Source organism: Aegilops tauschii, chromosome 7 (assembly GCF_002575655.3).
Source record: "Aegilops tauschii subsp. strangulata cultivar AL8/78 chromosome 7, Aet v6.0, whole genome shotgun sequence".
NCBI classification, from domain to species: domain Eukaryota; kingdom Viridiplantae; phylum Streptophyta; class Magnoliopsida; order Poales; family Poaceae; genus Aegilops; species Aegilops tauschii.
Window position 1 is genome coordinate 150,253,161 of NC_053041.3, and position 17,986 is coordinate 150,271,146.

General features: G+C 49.6%; 1 protein-coding gene across 1 annotated transcript; it reads left to right on the plus strand.

The window, feature by feature from the left end:
• Positions 1–11,319: 11,319 nt before the first annotated feature.
• Positions 11,320–13,635, plus strand: LOC109756296 (amino acid permease 8). The gene is made up of 6 exons (XM_020315154.4): positions 11,320–11,618; positions 11,703–11,936; positions 12,056–12,149; positions 12,268–12,485; positions 12,597–12,736; positions 12,839–13,635. The coding sequence occupies exons 1-6, from the start codon at positions 11,483–11,485 to the stop codon at positions 13,481–13,483; spliced, it is 1,467 nt and encodes a 488-aa protein (XP_020170743.1). The 5' UTR covers positions 11,320–11,482; the 3' UTR covers positions 13,484–13,635.
• The last annotated feature ends 4,351 nt before the right edge of the window (positions 13,636–17,986 follow it).

Sequence of the window (17,986 nt, forward strand, 5' to 3'; positions counted from 1 at the left end):
GTCTAGTCTTTGAAAAACTGTTTTACTAACATGGTTGTGTGGCTTACGGGCCCACGTCGCCAAATGGATAGTATTAGGATCTTTTACTCCTCGTCTATACTCTGGGACTCTGTTCTCTCTTCTATTCGGGTTAAATGATTTTGCTAACTCTATCCTAGGTTCTCGTGATCACATCCATCCGGAGATTTGTAATACGCCTTTCTTGAGTTGAGAGCCAGGGTCTGCTTCACATTGTTCATGGGCCGCAGGATCCTTTTATCGAGGGCACCCTGCGTCGTCCCCTGCAGATTCCTCGCTCTAGTGGTTTTCTCCGATGTTGATGTAGCCTTTGCTATGTCCCGTTGTTGTATCCCTCCATCGCGTGCAAGCGTGCCGCCTAGTATGTCTAGGATGATTCTCTTGTTCGAACTCATACTAACAACGTGTAATTGGCTCTGTATATGTATCTGTATGTCTTTAATGACTACTGCTCTGTACATATTGCGCCTTTGCTCATTGTTCAAGTTACATCATGAATGACTCCATACACCTGCTCCAACCTCTTGTTAAAATTGCTCCCTGATGTTTTTAGCAGGATGGCTGACGATCCTCCGCCTCCACCCTATATTTCCGCAATGATGCAGCAGTTTGAGCTGAATCGTCAGTTTATGACTGGGGTAATGGCTCTGTTTCCAAACCAGAATGCTCATCAACAGCCTGCCCCAATAACGCTGCAAGAATTTGTGCGCCTCAACCCGTCCATTTTTCGCAACTCCACCAATCCTATGGATGCTGATGATTGGCCTCGTGACATCATGTTTGAGATGGAGTCAGCTAATGTTGCCTCTGCTAGTTATGTCACCTTTGCGACATTTCACCTGAAGGGTTCAGCTGCTCAATGGTGGGAAAGCCACAGGGGTATGCTGCCTGCAGAGACTGTAACCACTTGGCAGGAATTTCAGTTAGCCTTCCGTGCACGGCACATTACTCAAGGTCTGATGGACCCGAAGAAGGAGTTCCGCAAACTCTCACATGGCACAATGACTGTGGATGAATATCAGAGGAAATTCCTTGAATTATCTCGCTATGCTGCGGATGACGTATGCACTGACGCTCGCAAGCAGGAGAAATTCCGTGAAGGACTGCGTCCCAATATAAAGCTCACACTTGTTGCTCATGATTGCGTAGACTTTGCGACGCTTGTCAGCCAAGCTTTCCGAACTGAAACTGGTCTGACTGAGTACCAGGAGTCGCTCAAGCGTACTCGAGATGTTGGCCCATCCTCGAGTCAGCCTTCTCAGAAACGTCGAGTCTGGATCCCACATAATGTTCATCACCGACCTGTTCCAACAGCAAGACCGTCTTATGTTGCACCTCGTGTGCCTCCGCCGCCGAGATAGCTAACGATCCAGGGTGGACAACCCAATGTTATGGCTCCTCCTCATAAAGGGTGGTCAGCCGCAAAATGCATCATGTCCTTCTGCTAGTCGTAAGAAGAGCAGCCGAAACCGTCATCCCAGAAGTTGTAATGCCAGGACGCCTGCAATAAGTTGTGGTCAAGTCACCCATGTCAAGATTGAAGAAGCTCGTGAGTCCCCAAAAATCGTGATGGGTACCCTTTGCATTAATTTAGTGCCAACTTCTGTTCTCTTTGATTCAGGAGCATCACATGATTTTGTGTCCCAACAATTTGCTCAATCACATGAGTTATACATGGAGAAATTACCCACTCCTTTAGCAGTTCAATCTCCGGGATCCAAGTGGCACCCTCGCAACCAAATCGAAATTGGAGGTCTATTATTTCCGGCTTCTCTCATTGTACTCGGGCCTTCCAACATAGATATCATTCTTGGTATGGATTGGTTGACAACCCATAATGCTTTGATTGAATGTGCTACCAAGACAGTCCAGCTCACTCACCCTTCCGGCCAGACAGTCCAATACTCAGCCCGAGCAGCTCAGGATGCCGAGAATCAGATATATGTTCTGAATGCATTGAATGCTTCACCTCTTGCGGGAATAGAGAACATTCCAGTTGTTCGTGAATTCAAAGATGTCTTCCCAAAAGAACTTCCAGGAATACCCCCTGCTAGAGCTGTCGAATTCGTCATAGACTTGAAACCAGGCACTACTCCTATTGCCAAGCGGCCATACAAGATGCCACATGAACTCCTTGAACTTAAGGAGGAAATCGACAAATCTCTTCATAAGGGATTCATTCGTTCTAGTTCCTCTGCTTGGGGAGCACCTTCTCTCTTTGTCAAGAAGAAGGATGGTATGAATCGTTTGGTCCAAGATTACCGGCCGATCAACCAAGCAACAATTCAGAACAAGTATCCGCTTCCCAGAATCAACGATCTGTATGATCAACTTGCTGGTTCCTCAGTATTCTCTAAACTGGATTTGAGGTTGGGTTACCACCAGATTCGGGTTCATGAAGAGGATATTCCCAAGACCGCCTCCGTTACCCGCTATGGTTCATATGAGTACACTGTCATGTCCTTTCGTTTGACAAATGCTCCGGCGACATTCTCTCGCCTGATGAACTATATATTCATGGAATACCTCGACAAATTCGTCGTGGTTTATCTGGATGATATCCTTGTATATTCCAAGAATAAAGAAGAGCATGCTGAACATCTTCGACTTGTTCTGGAAAAACTTAGAGAGCATCAACTATATGCTAAGTATTCCAAGTGTGAATTCTGGCTTCCCGAAGTGACCTACCTTGGGCATGTCATCTCCAAGGATGGTTTTGCCGTCAACCCCGAACGAGTTTAGGCTATTCTCGATTGGACTCCTTCGAAGAATGTCAAACAAGTCAGAAGTTTTCTCGGACTCGCCAGCTATTGTCGTCGATTTGTCGAGAACTTCTCCAAGATCGCCAAGCCCCTAACTGGTTTGCTTCACAAGGGCGTCAAGTTCCAATGGACAGAAAAGTGTTAGGAAAGTTTCCAAGCGCTCAAAGACAAGCTGACTTCTGCCCCAGTGCTTGCTCCTCCCAATACTAAGAAGGATTTCGTCATTTACTGCGACGCTTCACGACAAGGATTTGGCTGTGTCCTACTGCAAGAGCGCAGAGTGATTGCTTATGCCTCTCGTCAATTGCGCCCTCACGAAGAGAACTACCCAGTTCACGACCTCGAGCTTGCTGCTGTCATACATGCACTGAAACAGTGGCGACATTACCTTCTTGGTAATCGTTGGGGGATCTTCACCGACCACCAAAGTCTGAAGTACCTGTTTACTCAGCCAGATTTGAACCTCCGTCAGCAGAGATGGATGGAGACCGTTGCAAACTTTGACTTGGGTATTTCTTATACACCAGGCAAGGCTAATGTGATGGCTGATCCCTTGAGCCGCAAGTCATATTGCAACCACCTCCAGGTTCACAAAGTTCAGCCCTCGCTTGTTGAAGAATTCAGGAAGCTGAACCTCCATATTGTTCCTCCTGGTGCGCTCGCACCCCCTCCTCCAGAATTCCGCAAGATGAACCTCCGCGTTGTTTCCCAGGGTTCCCTCAATACCCTGGCTGTCGAACCAGATCTCTTGGACTCCATCAAGAGAATGCAGGGATATGACTCTCAAGTTGAGAAGATTAAACACTACCTCACAGAAGGAAATCCCTCATTCTTCACTGTTGCTGATAATGGCACTTTGTACTTCAAAGGCCGCCTAGTGGTGCCGTGTAAGGAGAAAAACCTGGATATGACTAAGGAAGTTATGGAAGAAGCTCATGACACTCCATTGTCTATACATCTCGGTAGTACTGAGATGTACCAAGACATTCGTCAGAGATTCTGGTGGTCAGACATGAAGAAAGACATTGCTCGTTATGTTGCTGAATGTGACGTTTGTCGTCGTATCAAAGCAGAGCATCAAAGGCCTGCTGGAACTCTGCAACCTATATCTATTCCTGAATGGAAATGGGACCATGTTGAAATGGACTTCGTCACTGGATTTCCCAAATCGCAGAAAGGTAATGATGCTATTCTTGTTGTCATTGACTGGCTTTCTAAAGTTGCACACTTTCTGGCCGTCAAAGAAACGATCACTGCTAGTCAGTTGGCAACGCTCTATATGTCCAGAATTGTTTCACATCATGGTATTCCGCTGGTAATCAGCTCAGACCGTGGCAGCTTATTCACTTCAAGATTCTGGGTAAGTTTCCAAGAAGCTATGGGAACTCATCTGTCATTCAGCACCGCTTTTCACCCCCAGTCTCAGGGACAAGTTGAACGCGTCAATCAAGTTCTCGAAGACATGCTTCAAGCTTGTGTTATTTCCTTCGGCAAGAAATGGGAGGAATCTCTCCCGTATGCTGAGTTCTCTTACAACAATAGCTATCAAGCTAGTCTGAAGATGGCTCCCTTCGAAGTGTTATATGGATGAAAGTGCCGAACCCCCCTAAACTGGTCAGAAACTGGGGAATGTCCACTCTTCGGTCCGGATATTATCCAACACGCCGAAGAACAAGTCTGCGTCATTCGCGAGAATCTCAAGACTGCTCCGTCACGTCAAAAGATTAATTATGACCGTCATCATAAAGACATGGTCTATCAACCTGGTGAAAAGGCTTATCTTCGGGTCACACCAATGAAGGGTGCACCGCTTCGGGATCAAGGGCAAGCTAGCTCCTCGCTATATTGGTCATTTCACTATTCTCGAAAGGTGTGGAAAAGTGGCATACCAGTTGGAACTACCGTCGAACCTTTCTCAGGTTCACGATGTGTTCCACGTGTCTCAACTCCTCCGCTGCTTCAAGGACCCAATCCGAGCAGTGCATCACGAAGTGCTTGAGTTGCAACAGGACCTTTCCTATAAAGATTATCCAGTCCGCATTCTCGACCAAGCGAAACGTAGCACACGTCAGAAGGCGATCAAGTTCCTCAAGGTCCAGTGGTCGCATCACTCTGAAGACGAAGCCACTTGGGAACGCGAGGATCGCCTGCGTGATGAATAGCCCGCTTTGTTTCCTTCTACCTGCTAAATCTTGGGACGAGATTTCTTTTAGTGGAGGAGAATTTTAACGCCCGGATAATTATGCTACAGTAATCATATGCTAATGATGCCATGTCACCACGATTTCTGTTGTTAACCTCGCGATGATTCAATCACATTCCGTTTCAAAATCAAAATTAAATCAAAATGCAAAAGTAAATAAAAGAACAAGGAGAAACAAAAAGAAAACAACAACAAAAAAAGACCTCCCCCACTGGGCCAACTGGCCCAGCTGGCCTACTAGCCCACGCCGCGTGGGGATAAGACCGAGTCCCCCCCTCTCCTCCTCGTCAGCTCCCTGAGATATTTTCCCCCGCACGATCCCCCTCACTCCCCCGCTCCCCTGGCCTATAGGCCACACCCGACTGAACCCTATACCCATATTCCCCCAGATCCACCCACGACCCCCACTCTCTCCCTCGTTTCTCCCTCCCCACTCGCCTGGATGGGGGAGGAGCCCGATCCCACGCCTCCGCCGCCGGCGCCCATCCCCGGCGCGGCCCCAGCCGCGCCGCCCGACGCCACCGCCAGCCTCTCCGTCTCCTCCCGCACGGCGCCCGCCCCCTCGACAAGAGCTGTATCGGGGGCTCGACCCCGCGGCGCCCCGAGCCCCGACGCAGCACCGTCGCCGCTCACGCTCACCACCAACTCGTCGGTGTCGCTTCCCCGTCCGCCTCCCCGAGCCCACTTCCGCCTCCCTACGCTCCGCTGTGAGCCCCGTACGCCCTCCTCTCTCTCCCCCGTCGCCGGTTCAGTGGCCGTCGCCGCCTGACCGAGTGCCCGCCGCACCGGATTGCGTCCCGCCTCTACTCGTCACATCGTCATTGCACCCCACGCCGCCCGCAGCTCACGACCGTCGCCGAGCGCTCCGGCCGCTGCCGCAACTGCTGCTCGCCGTGCGGCCGCCCCCTGGTCGGCCCTCCGCCCATGCCCGCGCGCCCACCGGTGGCCTCGCCGGAGGTCGCGCCCGGCCGCCGGAGCACGAGCCGCCCCTGGTGCCATCCGTGCCCAGGTTCGGCCTCCATGGGCGCCCGCTCCCCGGCACCCGCACGCCCGCACCCGTTAAGCCACCCGCCCCGAATGGCCTCCGGTGCCACTTACACGTGGGGCCCAGCCCCTAAAAATGAAAATGAAAGGGTTTAACATAATAATTAAAAGTAATAATAATTAAAATTAATTAATTAACTTAATTAATCCCGTTAATTGACCTAATTAACTTATTAATGAATTAAACTGTTAATTAGTGTTAGTCAATGACAACCGGGACCCACGTGCTAGTTTGACCAGTCAAACAGACTGTTGACTGATGACATCATGCTGACACAGTAATGGCTTTTATCTATTTAACTTAATTCTGTTATTTCCGAAAATGAGTTAAAACTTTGGTAAATCATAGAAAATAATCCGTAGCTCGGATGAAAAAGTTTTATACATGAAAGTTGCTCAGAACGACGAGACGAATCCGAATGCGCTCCCCGTTCATCTGTCACATGCCCCTAGCATAGCGAACATGGAACTTTTCCCCTTCGGTTTGTCTGTCCGAAAATGCCTAACTCCGGGAAAACTTTCCCGGATGTTTCCCCCTTTGTCGGTAGCGTGTAGTGCCGCGTTAGAAACACACTTAGCGCTGCTTATTGCTTGTCATGCATCTGTTTGCTCTGTATTTACTGTTTCTTCCCCCTCTTCTCTCCGGTAGACCCCGAGACCGATGCCGATGCCCCTGTGATCGACTACGTCACCGACGACCCCTCCTTCTCGCCTGAGCAACCAGGCAAGCCCCCCTTTGATCATCCCGATATCGCCCATTCCATTCTCTCATGCTTGCATTAGATTTTGCTACTGTATTTGATTGCTCATATTCTGATGCATAGCCTGCTTTTGTAACCTGCTTATTGTTACCTACCTGCTTATCCTAAACTGCTTAGTATAGGTTGGATAGTGATCCATCAGTGACCCCCACCTTGTCCTTGTTGCCCCTGCTTCATCATCGACGACTCGATCAACGTGATCGACGACGAGAGCCCGACACCTCACATCACATCACGCCCCTTTTTGTTGCTCGACTCTGCAGAGCTACTATCGAGTGCCGAGGGTGATCCCTCGTAACGCACTCGTGATGATAATTCTGTAGTGTAGCTATTCGGTCGTGGTCATCGAGGGTGATTTCCTCTTTCACCATTCCCGATACGGCTCTGTCGTTCAACACCTCAAGTGTGAACCTCGAGGGTGGTCCCTCTTACGTTCACCTTGATGATTGCATCGAGTGGAATCCTCCGAGGGCGATTCCTTGGGTTTTCCCCTTGATGTTTAGACACATGGTTACCTTGACTTTACTTGAGGCCCTTGGGAAAGTCAGGCGGGCCCGGAGAGCACCCGCAAGATGGTTAGGAGGCACGGCCGGGCCGGCAGGCCGCCGCCGAGTGGGCTGGGCTAGTCCTTGCTGTATTTCCTCGAGACGGGGCAACGGGGTCACATTATCCTGAGTCTCTGCTCGTCTCCGCAAGCTAATAATACACTATGGTTGGGGTATTTGTTCTGAGTTGGCCTTTGGCCTTTATGCACTAACCACCACGCGAGAATAGATATGGGCCTCGACGACGTAGTATCAGCCGAAGCTTTGTCAGACGTCCAGTTCAGCATTGTGGCACGGTCGGATCGTGTTGGCCATCCGAGGCGGCGCTGGTATTCACCCTGCACACAACGACCCGGAGTGCAGCGGGCGATGGGCCCAGACCCCGGAGTGCTTAGGATTTAGACCGGCGGGGACCTCTCTGCTGAGCCTAGGTAGGGCTACGACGTGTTGATCTTCCGAGGCCGGGCATTGACCCAGAAAAGTGTGTCCGGCCAAAGTGATCGAGCGTGTTGGAAAACGTGGTGCACCCCTGCAGGGAAGATATATATTCGAATACCGTGTCCACGGTAATGGACGTTCAGACTTATATCCTGATCTATTACAACTAGAAATGGATACTTGAGATATGTTGCTCCGGGATTGCTTTCTCGTAGGGAGTCGAGGAAGGATCTCTGGGCGTTAATGTTACAACATGTTTGTTAATTATAAACTGCTATTCTTTACTCTTCTACATGCTGCAAGACACTTGGAGCTGCTTGAAGATGCTAGTCTTCGATAGGCTAGGCCCCCCCTATTATGTCATTCTGCAGTTCAGTCCACAAATACAGCCCTTCCTTTTGATACCAATGCATACTTAGTATAGATCTGATGCTTGCGAGTACTTTGGATGAGTACTCACGGTTGCTTTGCTACCCCCTTTCCCCCTTTCTTCCTTCTTTCCGGTTGTTGCAACCAGATGGTGGATCCTTGGAGTCAGATGCCACCGCCGACGGATACTACTACTTGGAGACCGCCGACGACTAGGAGTAGTTAGGAGGTCACAGGCTGGAGGCCTTGCCTCTTCGATCGTTGCTTCTTTTGTGCTTGCCTTCTTAAGGCAGTCTTATCTAACTTATGTCTGTACTCAGATATTGTTGCTTCCGCTGACTCTTGTGTATCGAGCTTGTATTCGAGCCCTCGAGGCCCCTGGCTTGTAATATGAAGCCTGTATTATTTTAATTTGTGTCTAGAGTTGTGTTGTGATATCTTCCCGTGAGTCCCTGATCTTGGTCATACACATTTGTGTGTATGATTAGTGTACGATTGAATCGGGGGCGTCACAACGCCCACCTTACCTTCGCCATGGCGCCCTCTCTCCCTCACACAGTACTTCTCCACGAACCGCCAAGGAGGAGTCCCCCGCCAACCACCCCACTCTCTGCCCTGATCCTCTCCCCCCGTGTTCGTGCCGATCCGCCACGCCCATCAAGGGTTAGAAGGCGTGCGCCGCGTGTGATGCCCCCGAGCAAAGAAGGCGAATCCAATGGCTCCTGAGCCATTTCCACCTTGTAACATACAATTAAATGTCGTGCATTCCACAAAAATATGATGTCCATTGTTGAGCATGCAACTAATATGTCACTGTGTCCGTTATTAACTCTTGAAGCGACCAAGCAATACATTTTAGCCTTCTATCCTAACTAAAAAACTGTACGACTTGATGGAAAAAATGTGAATTGCTGGCTCATGCAATCTGCTGCAAATCCATCTCTAATGATGCAACTTGTCACATTTTTTAAACTAGGAAAATTATTTCGCTCAGACAGCCGTAACTGAGAACAACTGCAACCCCCATCCAGATCGACATCTGCATCTGTCGCATAATATAAGTAGGAGGACCATATGTTTCCATATAATTTTTGGCGGGACAAGTGGACACCCCACATAATCTCACGTCAATGATAGATTCAGCTCAATTGTTGTAGCAAAACATAATACTGACACTTCAAGTAACCTACCACTCCTGGTAGTTAATTGCCCGTGCGTTGCAACGAGAGCATATATATTTTAGTAATTCAACATTAATTGTATCTCGCATACATATTCAAAATCTTCTTGCACACCAGGCTGCCTTGGCGACTTCTTTTTACCGCTAAATCACTCTCCTTTTATTCTTTATTTTTTTACTCCTAACAAAAAATGTTTCTGAGAGTGATATGCAAATAGATACATCGACAATCATAATAAAATATCAAGAGCTATTAACTCTTTAATCAAATAACTTAAGAATGTATCCATGATGCATTTGACATTGATTCCTTTCCATAAATGTGCCTTGTGTTATCAAACATTGATTTCTTTCCATACATGTATTTAAAGGTTTATTAGGAATGGCCTTGATTGACTCCTTTCCATAACAACATTACTAAAATTGGCAGATAAAAATCGGATGAAACAGATTAGTGGCTAAAACCAGTTTAAATAAATTGATGGGAAAGAAAACATCTGTATGGGAGGTTTAACCAGAATGAAGGCGGCGCTACCAATTCACCATGATGTACAAGTCTGTGCTGATTCTGATAGTATGCCGAGCAAAAACAAACCTATTGGTCGCACAAAAAAGAAACAAAAAAAGAAAACCAAAAAAATGAAACATAGAGAAAAAAACAAAAAAAATGCGTGCATGTCAAATGGGCCGGCCAACTTTGATTATAGTTGATGTCTTGGCAAGATTTGATTTGATTCGGGTACGAGTAATAGGAGGCAAGCAAAGCTTGGATTTAGTTGTGATTTTCTCAAGATTCGATCTGAATGAGTTAATGCATGGAGTTGTTTTTGGCAAAATGCCGATTTGATTGAGTTAATGCACGCGTCAAATGGGCCAGCCTAAATTGATTGTGCTTGAGCGAAATGTCGTGTGTAAGACGCTCGCAGGTGTAATATAGAGTTTGCCGAGGGATTGATGGGAGTGAGACCAGACTATCAACTCCCCCTCTTATGAGTAGAGATGTTCAGAACTCTAAAACAACCATTTTCTATGAGATGGGTTGGTTTGCGACATCTGCTGGAGTTGCTCTTAACATGTCTTCACTTTGTATGTTTGATTGAAGTAAAAGTACTATCATTGTGCGGACTACACACGCCGGCAAATAGCAAAGTGAGAGCAACATGCATGTGAATGCGTTTGGAGAGTTCGCAATCAGGGACGCTACGTAGCACGTACACGCTACGTACATCAAGACTAGTTAATTATACTACTCCCTTCGTCCGAAAATTCTTGTCTTAAATTTGTCTAAATACGGATATATCTAGTTACGTTTTAGTGTTAGATACATCCTTATCTAGAGAAATCTAAGACAAGAATTTTGAGACGAAGGGAGTACTAGCTATCAGCCGGTCCGTGTTCACATGGCAGACAGCGGCCGTGTGTTGGCGCGGTCAACTCTTTCTCCTCCAGTTTCAGAAAAAAAGAAGAACGAAACTCTTCCTCCTCCAAGCGGCGGTTCATGAGCTAAGCAATGCAGCTGATGTAGCCCGCGGACTCTGTGACGAAGACATGGCATGCGTGTCACTATATGGCGGGCCGCATCTTCTCCGTTGATCCAGCATTTTTGTCAACGCATCAGAACAGTCGTCAGATGTAGTCATTCTCTCTTTTTTTTTGACTCTTTATAGAGATACTCCTTCCGTCCCAAAATATAAGAACGTTTTTGACACTTATGGAGGAAGTATAATCAAGTCATCTGATCGTTATGATCTTTTAAATCTGAAACTAGCAAAAACTGTATCGATCTTTTTGGTTGAGTTCCCCACACGGCTCAGAGACCCGAAGGCGTGGGCCGCGTGGCCCTAACTAACTAACAACTAGAATCTTTTCAGAAAAAAAACTAACAACGGAATCCGGGATTAACCAATCATCAATCGAATTTTAAAAACAAACGCGTGTAACTAACGTTGATCACGAGCAGGTTCCAAACCTACAAATAGCCAAGTTGGACGCGGCTCCTGTGAATCTGTCTGGATTCGGCGCAAACCGATATATGCCAGCCGGTTTGGGCAACTGGGCCGATTCCATCCAAGAAGAAGTAAAGGAGTAAATCGCTGCGTTATAAGACCGCCTGGCGCATCGATCGCTAGCTGTTCACACGCAGCACCAGTCCAGCGCAGACGATGGCCCGGGTAGGCACCGGCGGCGGCGGCGGCGATGTCGAGATCGGGGGGCTTCCGGCGCCCGCGGGGGACCCTCGGCGGCGGGTCGTCGCCGCCGACGACTCCCTCGACGACGACGGCAAGCCCAGGCGGACAGGCAAGCCAAACCGATCCATCTCCCTCCTTCTCGACATCAATCTTGACTTTCTTGGCTGAGCCGGCAGCGGGTTTGGTTGGGCAGGGACGGTGTGGACGGCGAGCGCGCACGTGATCACGGCGGTGATCGGCTCCGGCGTGCTGTCGCTGCCCTGGTCCGTGGCGCAGCTGGGCTGGGTCGCCGGCCCGGTCACGCTCCTGCTCTTCGCCCTCATCACGTACTACACCTCCGTGCTCCTCGGCGACTGCTACCGCAGCGAAGACGCCGTCACCGGCAAGAGGAACTACACCTACATGGAGGCCGTCGGGTCCCTCCTAGGTACGCACACACCTCCCCCTCCACCCCACGCCTGCTGCGTGAGCGCGCCATTAAATTCTCCGCGAGTTCAGGCAATGTTTGCATCATCTTGTTTATCTACCTGCTCGATCATCATGTAGGTAAAGGTCAGGTGTGGTTCTGCGGCCTCTGTCAGTACGTCAATCTTGTTGGGACTGCGATCGGGTACACCATTACAGCATCCATCAGTGCCGCGTAAGTCAGACTCAGACGACCTTGCTCTGATGCAGTAATTTTCAGTCAATTCATGGTATGCCGTTTATGATAATCAGTTGATCTCACTGTTTTGTGGTTTTGGGGGATGATCCAACAGGGCTTTGTACAAGGCCAACTGCTTCCACAGCAAAGGCCACTCGGCCGACTGCGGCGTGTACACCACCATGTACATGGTCGTGTTCGGGATCTCCCAGATCGTCTTCTCCCAGCTCCCCAACCTCCACGAGATGGCCTGGCTGTCCATCCTCGCCGCCGTCATGTCCTTCTCCTACGCCACCATCGGCGTCGGCCTCTCCTTGGCGCAGACCATAACAGGTAGGATCAAGAACCATCCCACCAAGAGGCAAGAGATCAATGCATTAACCCATTCTCTCTTGCCCGGTGCAACTTTGTGTCTGCATGTTCGATCTAACTGGCAATTGGCAGGTCCTACGGGCAAGACAACCATCGGTGGCACTCAAATTGGGGTCGACGTCACTTCGGCCCAGAAGATATGGCTGACATTGCAAGCGCTCGGCAACATCGCATTCGCCTACTCATACTCCATGGTTCTTATAGAAATCCAGGTATGAATGTCACAAAGATTCAGTACACGTTTGTAGTTTGTGCTCACAAAGTCACGGTCACCAATATAATGGCGTCGATGTATGTGGAAATTGATGGTGCAGGACACGGTGAAGGCGCCGCCGGCCGAGAACAAGACGATGAGGAAGGCGAACCTGATGGGGGTCTCCACCACCACGGCCTTCTACATGCTCTGCGGCTGCCTCGGCTACTCGGCCTTCGGCAACGACGCGCCGGGGAACATGCTCACCGGCTTCGGCTTCTACGAGCCCTACTGGCTCATCGACTTCGCCAACGTGTGCATCGTGGTGCACCTCGTCGGCGCCTACCAGGTGTACTGCCAGCCCATCTACGCCGCCGTGGAGAGCTGGGCGGCGGGGCGGTGGCCAAACTCGGAGTTCGTCGTCCGGCAGTACCACCCCTTCTCGGGCAAGTTCAGCCTCAACATGTTCCGGCTGGTGTGGAGGACGGCGTTCGTGATCGTGAGCACGGTGCTGGCCATCTCGCTGCCATTCTTCAACGACATCCTCGGCCTGCTCGGCGCGCTCGGCTTCTGGCCGCTCACCGTCTACTTCCCCGTGGAGATGTACATCTCGCAGAGCAAGATGAAGAAGTACTCCAGGAAGTGGGTGGCTCTGCAGACGCTGAGCTTCGCGTGCTTCGTGGTCACCGTGGCCGTCACCGTCGCCTCCATCCAGGGGATCACCCAGTCGCTCAAGAACTATGTGCCGTTCAAGACCAAGTTGTGAACGGGATTAGCTTAGCTGTGAGTAGAAATTCTTTGACTTGTGTTTATTTAAGATTTTTCTCGAGAAAAAGGTGTCCTCTGTAGACTGTATCTGTGTGCTATGATGTTTTTAGATGAAGTGGAAAATCCAATGGGAAATCTTTGGTAGGACTATGGACTATCCAGCCCTTGATGCTGTTGAGTCTCCGTTCCTTCCATGCATGAACACATCAAGAGATTACTTGTACCTAAATAATAAATCTCACACGTGTGGCATGAAACAATCCGGTCAATGTTTTCTACAACTAAAATTATCATCTAAGAAAGAAACAATATAAAACTAAAATTTGCCATCTGAAAATAAAGTTGTTATGCTTACAACTAAAGTTGTCATTCTTATACCACTAAATTTATCATAAAAAACATTCGGAATTGCTAGGTGTGACACATGGTCCTACTTTTAATCGGGTGCAAGAATATTCCTACTCGCCCATAGGAGACCTTGCTGACATGGATGCTGCATGCGTCAAGCTACAGTGGTAAACGGTGACCAGTTGAAATTAACAGATAAAGATTAGTATATTATGCATTTCGCAGGAAACGACAGTGACAGTATAGAATAGTTTTTCGCAGCGTGCATGCACCTTAATTAACTAGTAAGTACAATTTAGCTGCTCTCTGCTTGTTCACGCATTCTTTGTTTGTCCAAATGGCGTTCACATGCACAACGGACAACACAGCGAAAACACTTGTTTAGCTGTTCTGACACGGCACTGCTCAGCACAAGATTGAAATAATCGATGTTATTACAGAAATAGATTTTTTTTTTGAAATAGACCCAGGAGAGCTGCGTATTTCGATTGATTAGAAGAAGCGGTAAAGAAACCGATGCTCGGTTAATTAAGGGAAACCGAGCTAAAACCTTTACAAAGAGCACACCACACTTAGGCTCGAGCACAACAGGACATACAGGAACCGCCACGAGCATGTAAGGCGACCGCCGCCGGAGAGAAACGACATGTCCAACGAAAGAGGAGCAAACATGTGCCTCTCCGATCCTAGAGAGGGCGCCCAACCTGACTCGCATGATGCTGCAAGCATGTCGTGTGTGCTCCAAGTGCCACCACCATCGCCTCCGATGGACATGCCACCGAGGGGAGCTCCTGCCACACTCCTGCCGACCAACGACCGGCCCCAGACGGATGCACCACCAACGGCTCCAAGCATACCAATCCGCCGCCCGCTTCAGATCCACCGCACCACCACTACCAAGTGCTCCCGGCATCCGACTTGACTCCAAGGCAATGCTTCCAACAAAGTAATGACGCCAATGGCGCCACCATTACACACGGTTTTCACCGGGAGACAAGAACTCGAAGCAGGGAGAGGTGTCGGATCCCCTCGATGGCGCCTCCAACAAGGCAAAATCACACCAGAAGGCATCATTCGCCACCAGCCCAGACCGAAGTCGAGCATGACTTTCGTCAGGGAGCCGAGCACCTATGCCGGAGACGGCGTCTCCAACACACCACCACCAAACCAGAGCAGCAGACGCCACCTGCTACACCGCCCAAGAACCAGCCGAAGCGCTGCCAGCGCGCAAGCCAGAGCAACCCGAAGGCCGTGCCCCGACCATGCCACTGCGGACCACCATCTCGGCAAGGAGCCACCACGCAACCTGACTGCAGACAGTCGCCAGCCGACCCACCTCCGAGCCTCCGGCCGCTCCAGGCCAGAGGCCGCCCGCCGCCCGCGCCCCCAGCAACACCGCCAGCCATCGATCTGAACCACCTCCAGATCCACCACGCCCGCAGCACCGACGACGTCCCAGCATCACGCCGAACGAGCAGGGCCGCCGACGAGCGCCCAGGCCACCACCAGCCTTGCCGGACCAGATCTGAGCAGGGGACGCCCCGATCCGCCGTGAGCAGGCACCACGGGCGGCCACCACGCTGCCCCCGCAGCCGTAGCGGCGGCACCACCGTCGAGAGCCCCTGGGGCCGTCGCCCCAGCTTCCTGGCGCGGAGCCCACGCCGCAGCACCGCCACCCGCAGCTCCATGCCTCCGCCGCGTCACCGCGTAGATCTGAAGGACACCTCGCTGCAGCTCGGCGCCTCGCGCCCGCGCCCCGCGCCCAAAGCTGCCCAACCGCCACCTTCCTTGGGCCAGCCCGAGCTTCGCTGGGATGAGCCCTCCGGCGGCGGCGGGACGAGAAGATGAGGGGGAGAAAGCTGCGGCGGCTAGGGTTGTCTCCCCCGAGCCGCCAGAGAGGCGACGCGGGGGTCGTGTGAACTAGTGATGATCGATAATGCTACTGGTCCCTACAGAAATAGAAATTCACAGCTGGAGCAAGCGGCATTAGTCCTCTTTTGCAGCTCTCATCTAATGGGCACAGTCACGCAGGTGCATTGCCTGCGGGGAGTCTCTTCTGAAAGATAGAATCTTCCAGCTCATGCTCCCTTCATTACAAAAACCGAAAAATTAAAATAATTGATTGTCGTTGTCGTGCACAAGTTGCAAGTTACCGGGTTGTGATCTATGGCAACAACGTTAGCGTACGATCACTGCTCTAATATGTAACAATCATTGGAATGTTATGAGATCCGGATATTAATCGTTCGAAGTGTCGCTCACAAGTGAGAGATGGTAGTACTCTTTCCGTCTAAAAATACTTGTCATCAAAATAGATAAAAAATGATATATCTAAAATTAAAATACATCTAGATACATATTCTTTTATTTATTTTGATGACAAATATTTCCTGACAAAGGGTGTATTTTAGAACGGAGGAGTATCATGCAAGTTTTACATGGATAGCTAGGGGGGAGCGATGATGAGTAGTAACCTTGCAACCAAGATCTAGGGCCTGGAACGGGGAAGTGACTATTATTTTATTCCAAACTTGTATGAGATATAGTTATACTTGCGGAAAGGTGCAGTTATCTTTTTGAGTTGTGCTAATTCCATATGTCAAAGTCTCAGTTACTCTTCATGCAATGAACACAGATTAAAAAAAATTTGGAACAAGGGTTTAACGCTGAAAAGAAATGGGTTGCTACATCTAATGAGATTGAGGAATCAGGATGCTCTTTTTTTGGCCTCCGAGAAACAAAACAAAAAGAGTTTTGAAAATTCTTTGATGAGAAAATTCAGCTCAAGGAGATTTAGCATACGGAAATACTAACGCTTATACGTGTGTGCGTTTGCATCTCGCCCACACGCGTGGATCCACATTCGTTTGTGGTTGCACGAATCTTGGCATGTTTGTGGTGCCACGTAGGACTGGGCTGGTGTGTGGGCATTCATCCGATCGCCCACATGTCCATTTTCACCACACGGAAGGACCGGTGTGTGGGCGTTTAGCAGTTCGCCCACACGTCAGTTTTCACTCACGCACAGGGACTGGTGTGTGAGCATTTATCAGTTCGCCCACACGCCCGTCTCCTCGCCCACACCCAAAGCTGCCAGTTGCCATGTGTTTTGCAGGGTACATGGCAACTGCCCTAGTGTGCTTGTAAGCAGATGACAACTCTCTCTTTTACCCGAACATGTCAGTTGCCATGTATTTTGCAGGGTACATGGCAACTGCCCTAGTGTGCTTGTAAGCAGATGGCAACTCTCTCTTTACCTGAACATGTTATTTTGCCATGTCTCTTTGTAGCGCTACACGGCAACTGCCTAGTGTTAGTAGGTGGCAACTCCTAAAGTTTTCATATCATGGCAACTGTAGTAAACCAGACCGTACATGGCAACTACCTAGTATTAGTAGGTGGCAACCCCTAAAGTTTTCAAATCATGGCAACTATAGTAAACCAGACCATACATGGCAACAACTGCAGTTGTCCAAAAATGGCATCTGGCACTTGACCTGAGATGGCAACTACAGTTGAGCAACCATGGCAACTGTAGTTGTCCGAGATGGCAACTGTAGTCCAGCGACATGACAACTACAGTTAAACGAACATGGAAGAGGGTCCAAACCATGGCAACTGTGGGGCGCGTGGTGACTGTCACGCGGGACGTGCGGGACCATGAGGTAGGAGGCCTGATGTACAGGCATGTGGACGTTATCTATTTTGCCCACACGTAGACGTATGAGAGGGACCGTGAGGAAAAAAAAAGGTGTGTGAGCATTATTTGTTTTGCCCACATGTAGACGTGTAAACTGATTCTTTTAGACACCACACAAAACGTGTGGGCAGACCTTTTAACGCCCACACGTGTAGGCGTTATCGGCGTCCTTGACAAAATTGAATCCCTCCCTAGCATCCATAGGGGACTCAGGAGGTTTGCTTACTGCATTTTTATTCCAGGGGCATTTGGTATTCCAGAATATATTTTTCTATTCCTTCTCACTTTACGTTAGTCACTCAGGGGCCTCCTGGATTCTGAGAAATATTTATGGGTCTGTGCGTGTCATGTATCCTAGCCGCCGCCGCCTCTCCTCTATTTCTCGGCGGTGAACATGTTAAAATAGGTCTAGCGTGTCATGTACACGTACCTTGTACGTACGTAATTGTATGC

What these genes read in the sequence shown, in the direction of transcription:
- LOC109756296 (XM_020315154.4), top strand. Translation starts at nt 11,483, where the DNA reads ATGGCCCGGGTAGGCACCGGCGGCGGCGGCGGCGATGTCGAGATCGGG. An exon ending in GGCCGTCGGGTCCCTCCTAG is followed by an intron (nt 11,937 to 12,055) that starts GTACGCACACAC and finishes ATCATCATGTAG; the next exon opens with GTAAAGGTCAGGTGTGGTTC. An exon ending in CTTGGCGCAGACCATAACAG is followed by an intron (nt 12,486 to 12,596) that starts GTAGGATCAAGA and finishes GGCAATTGGCAG; the next exon opens with GTCCTACGGGCAAGACAACC.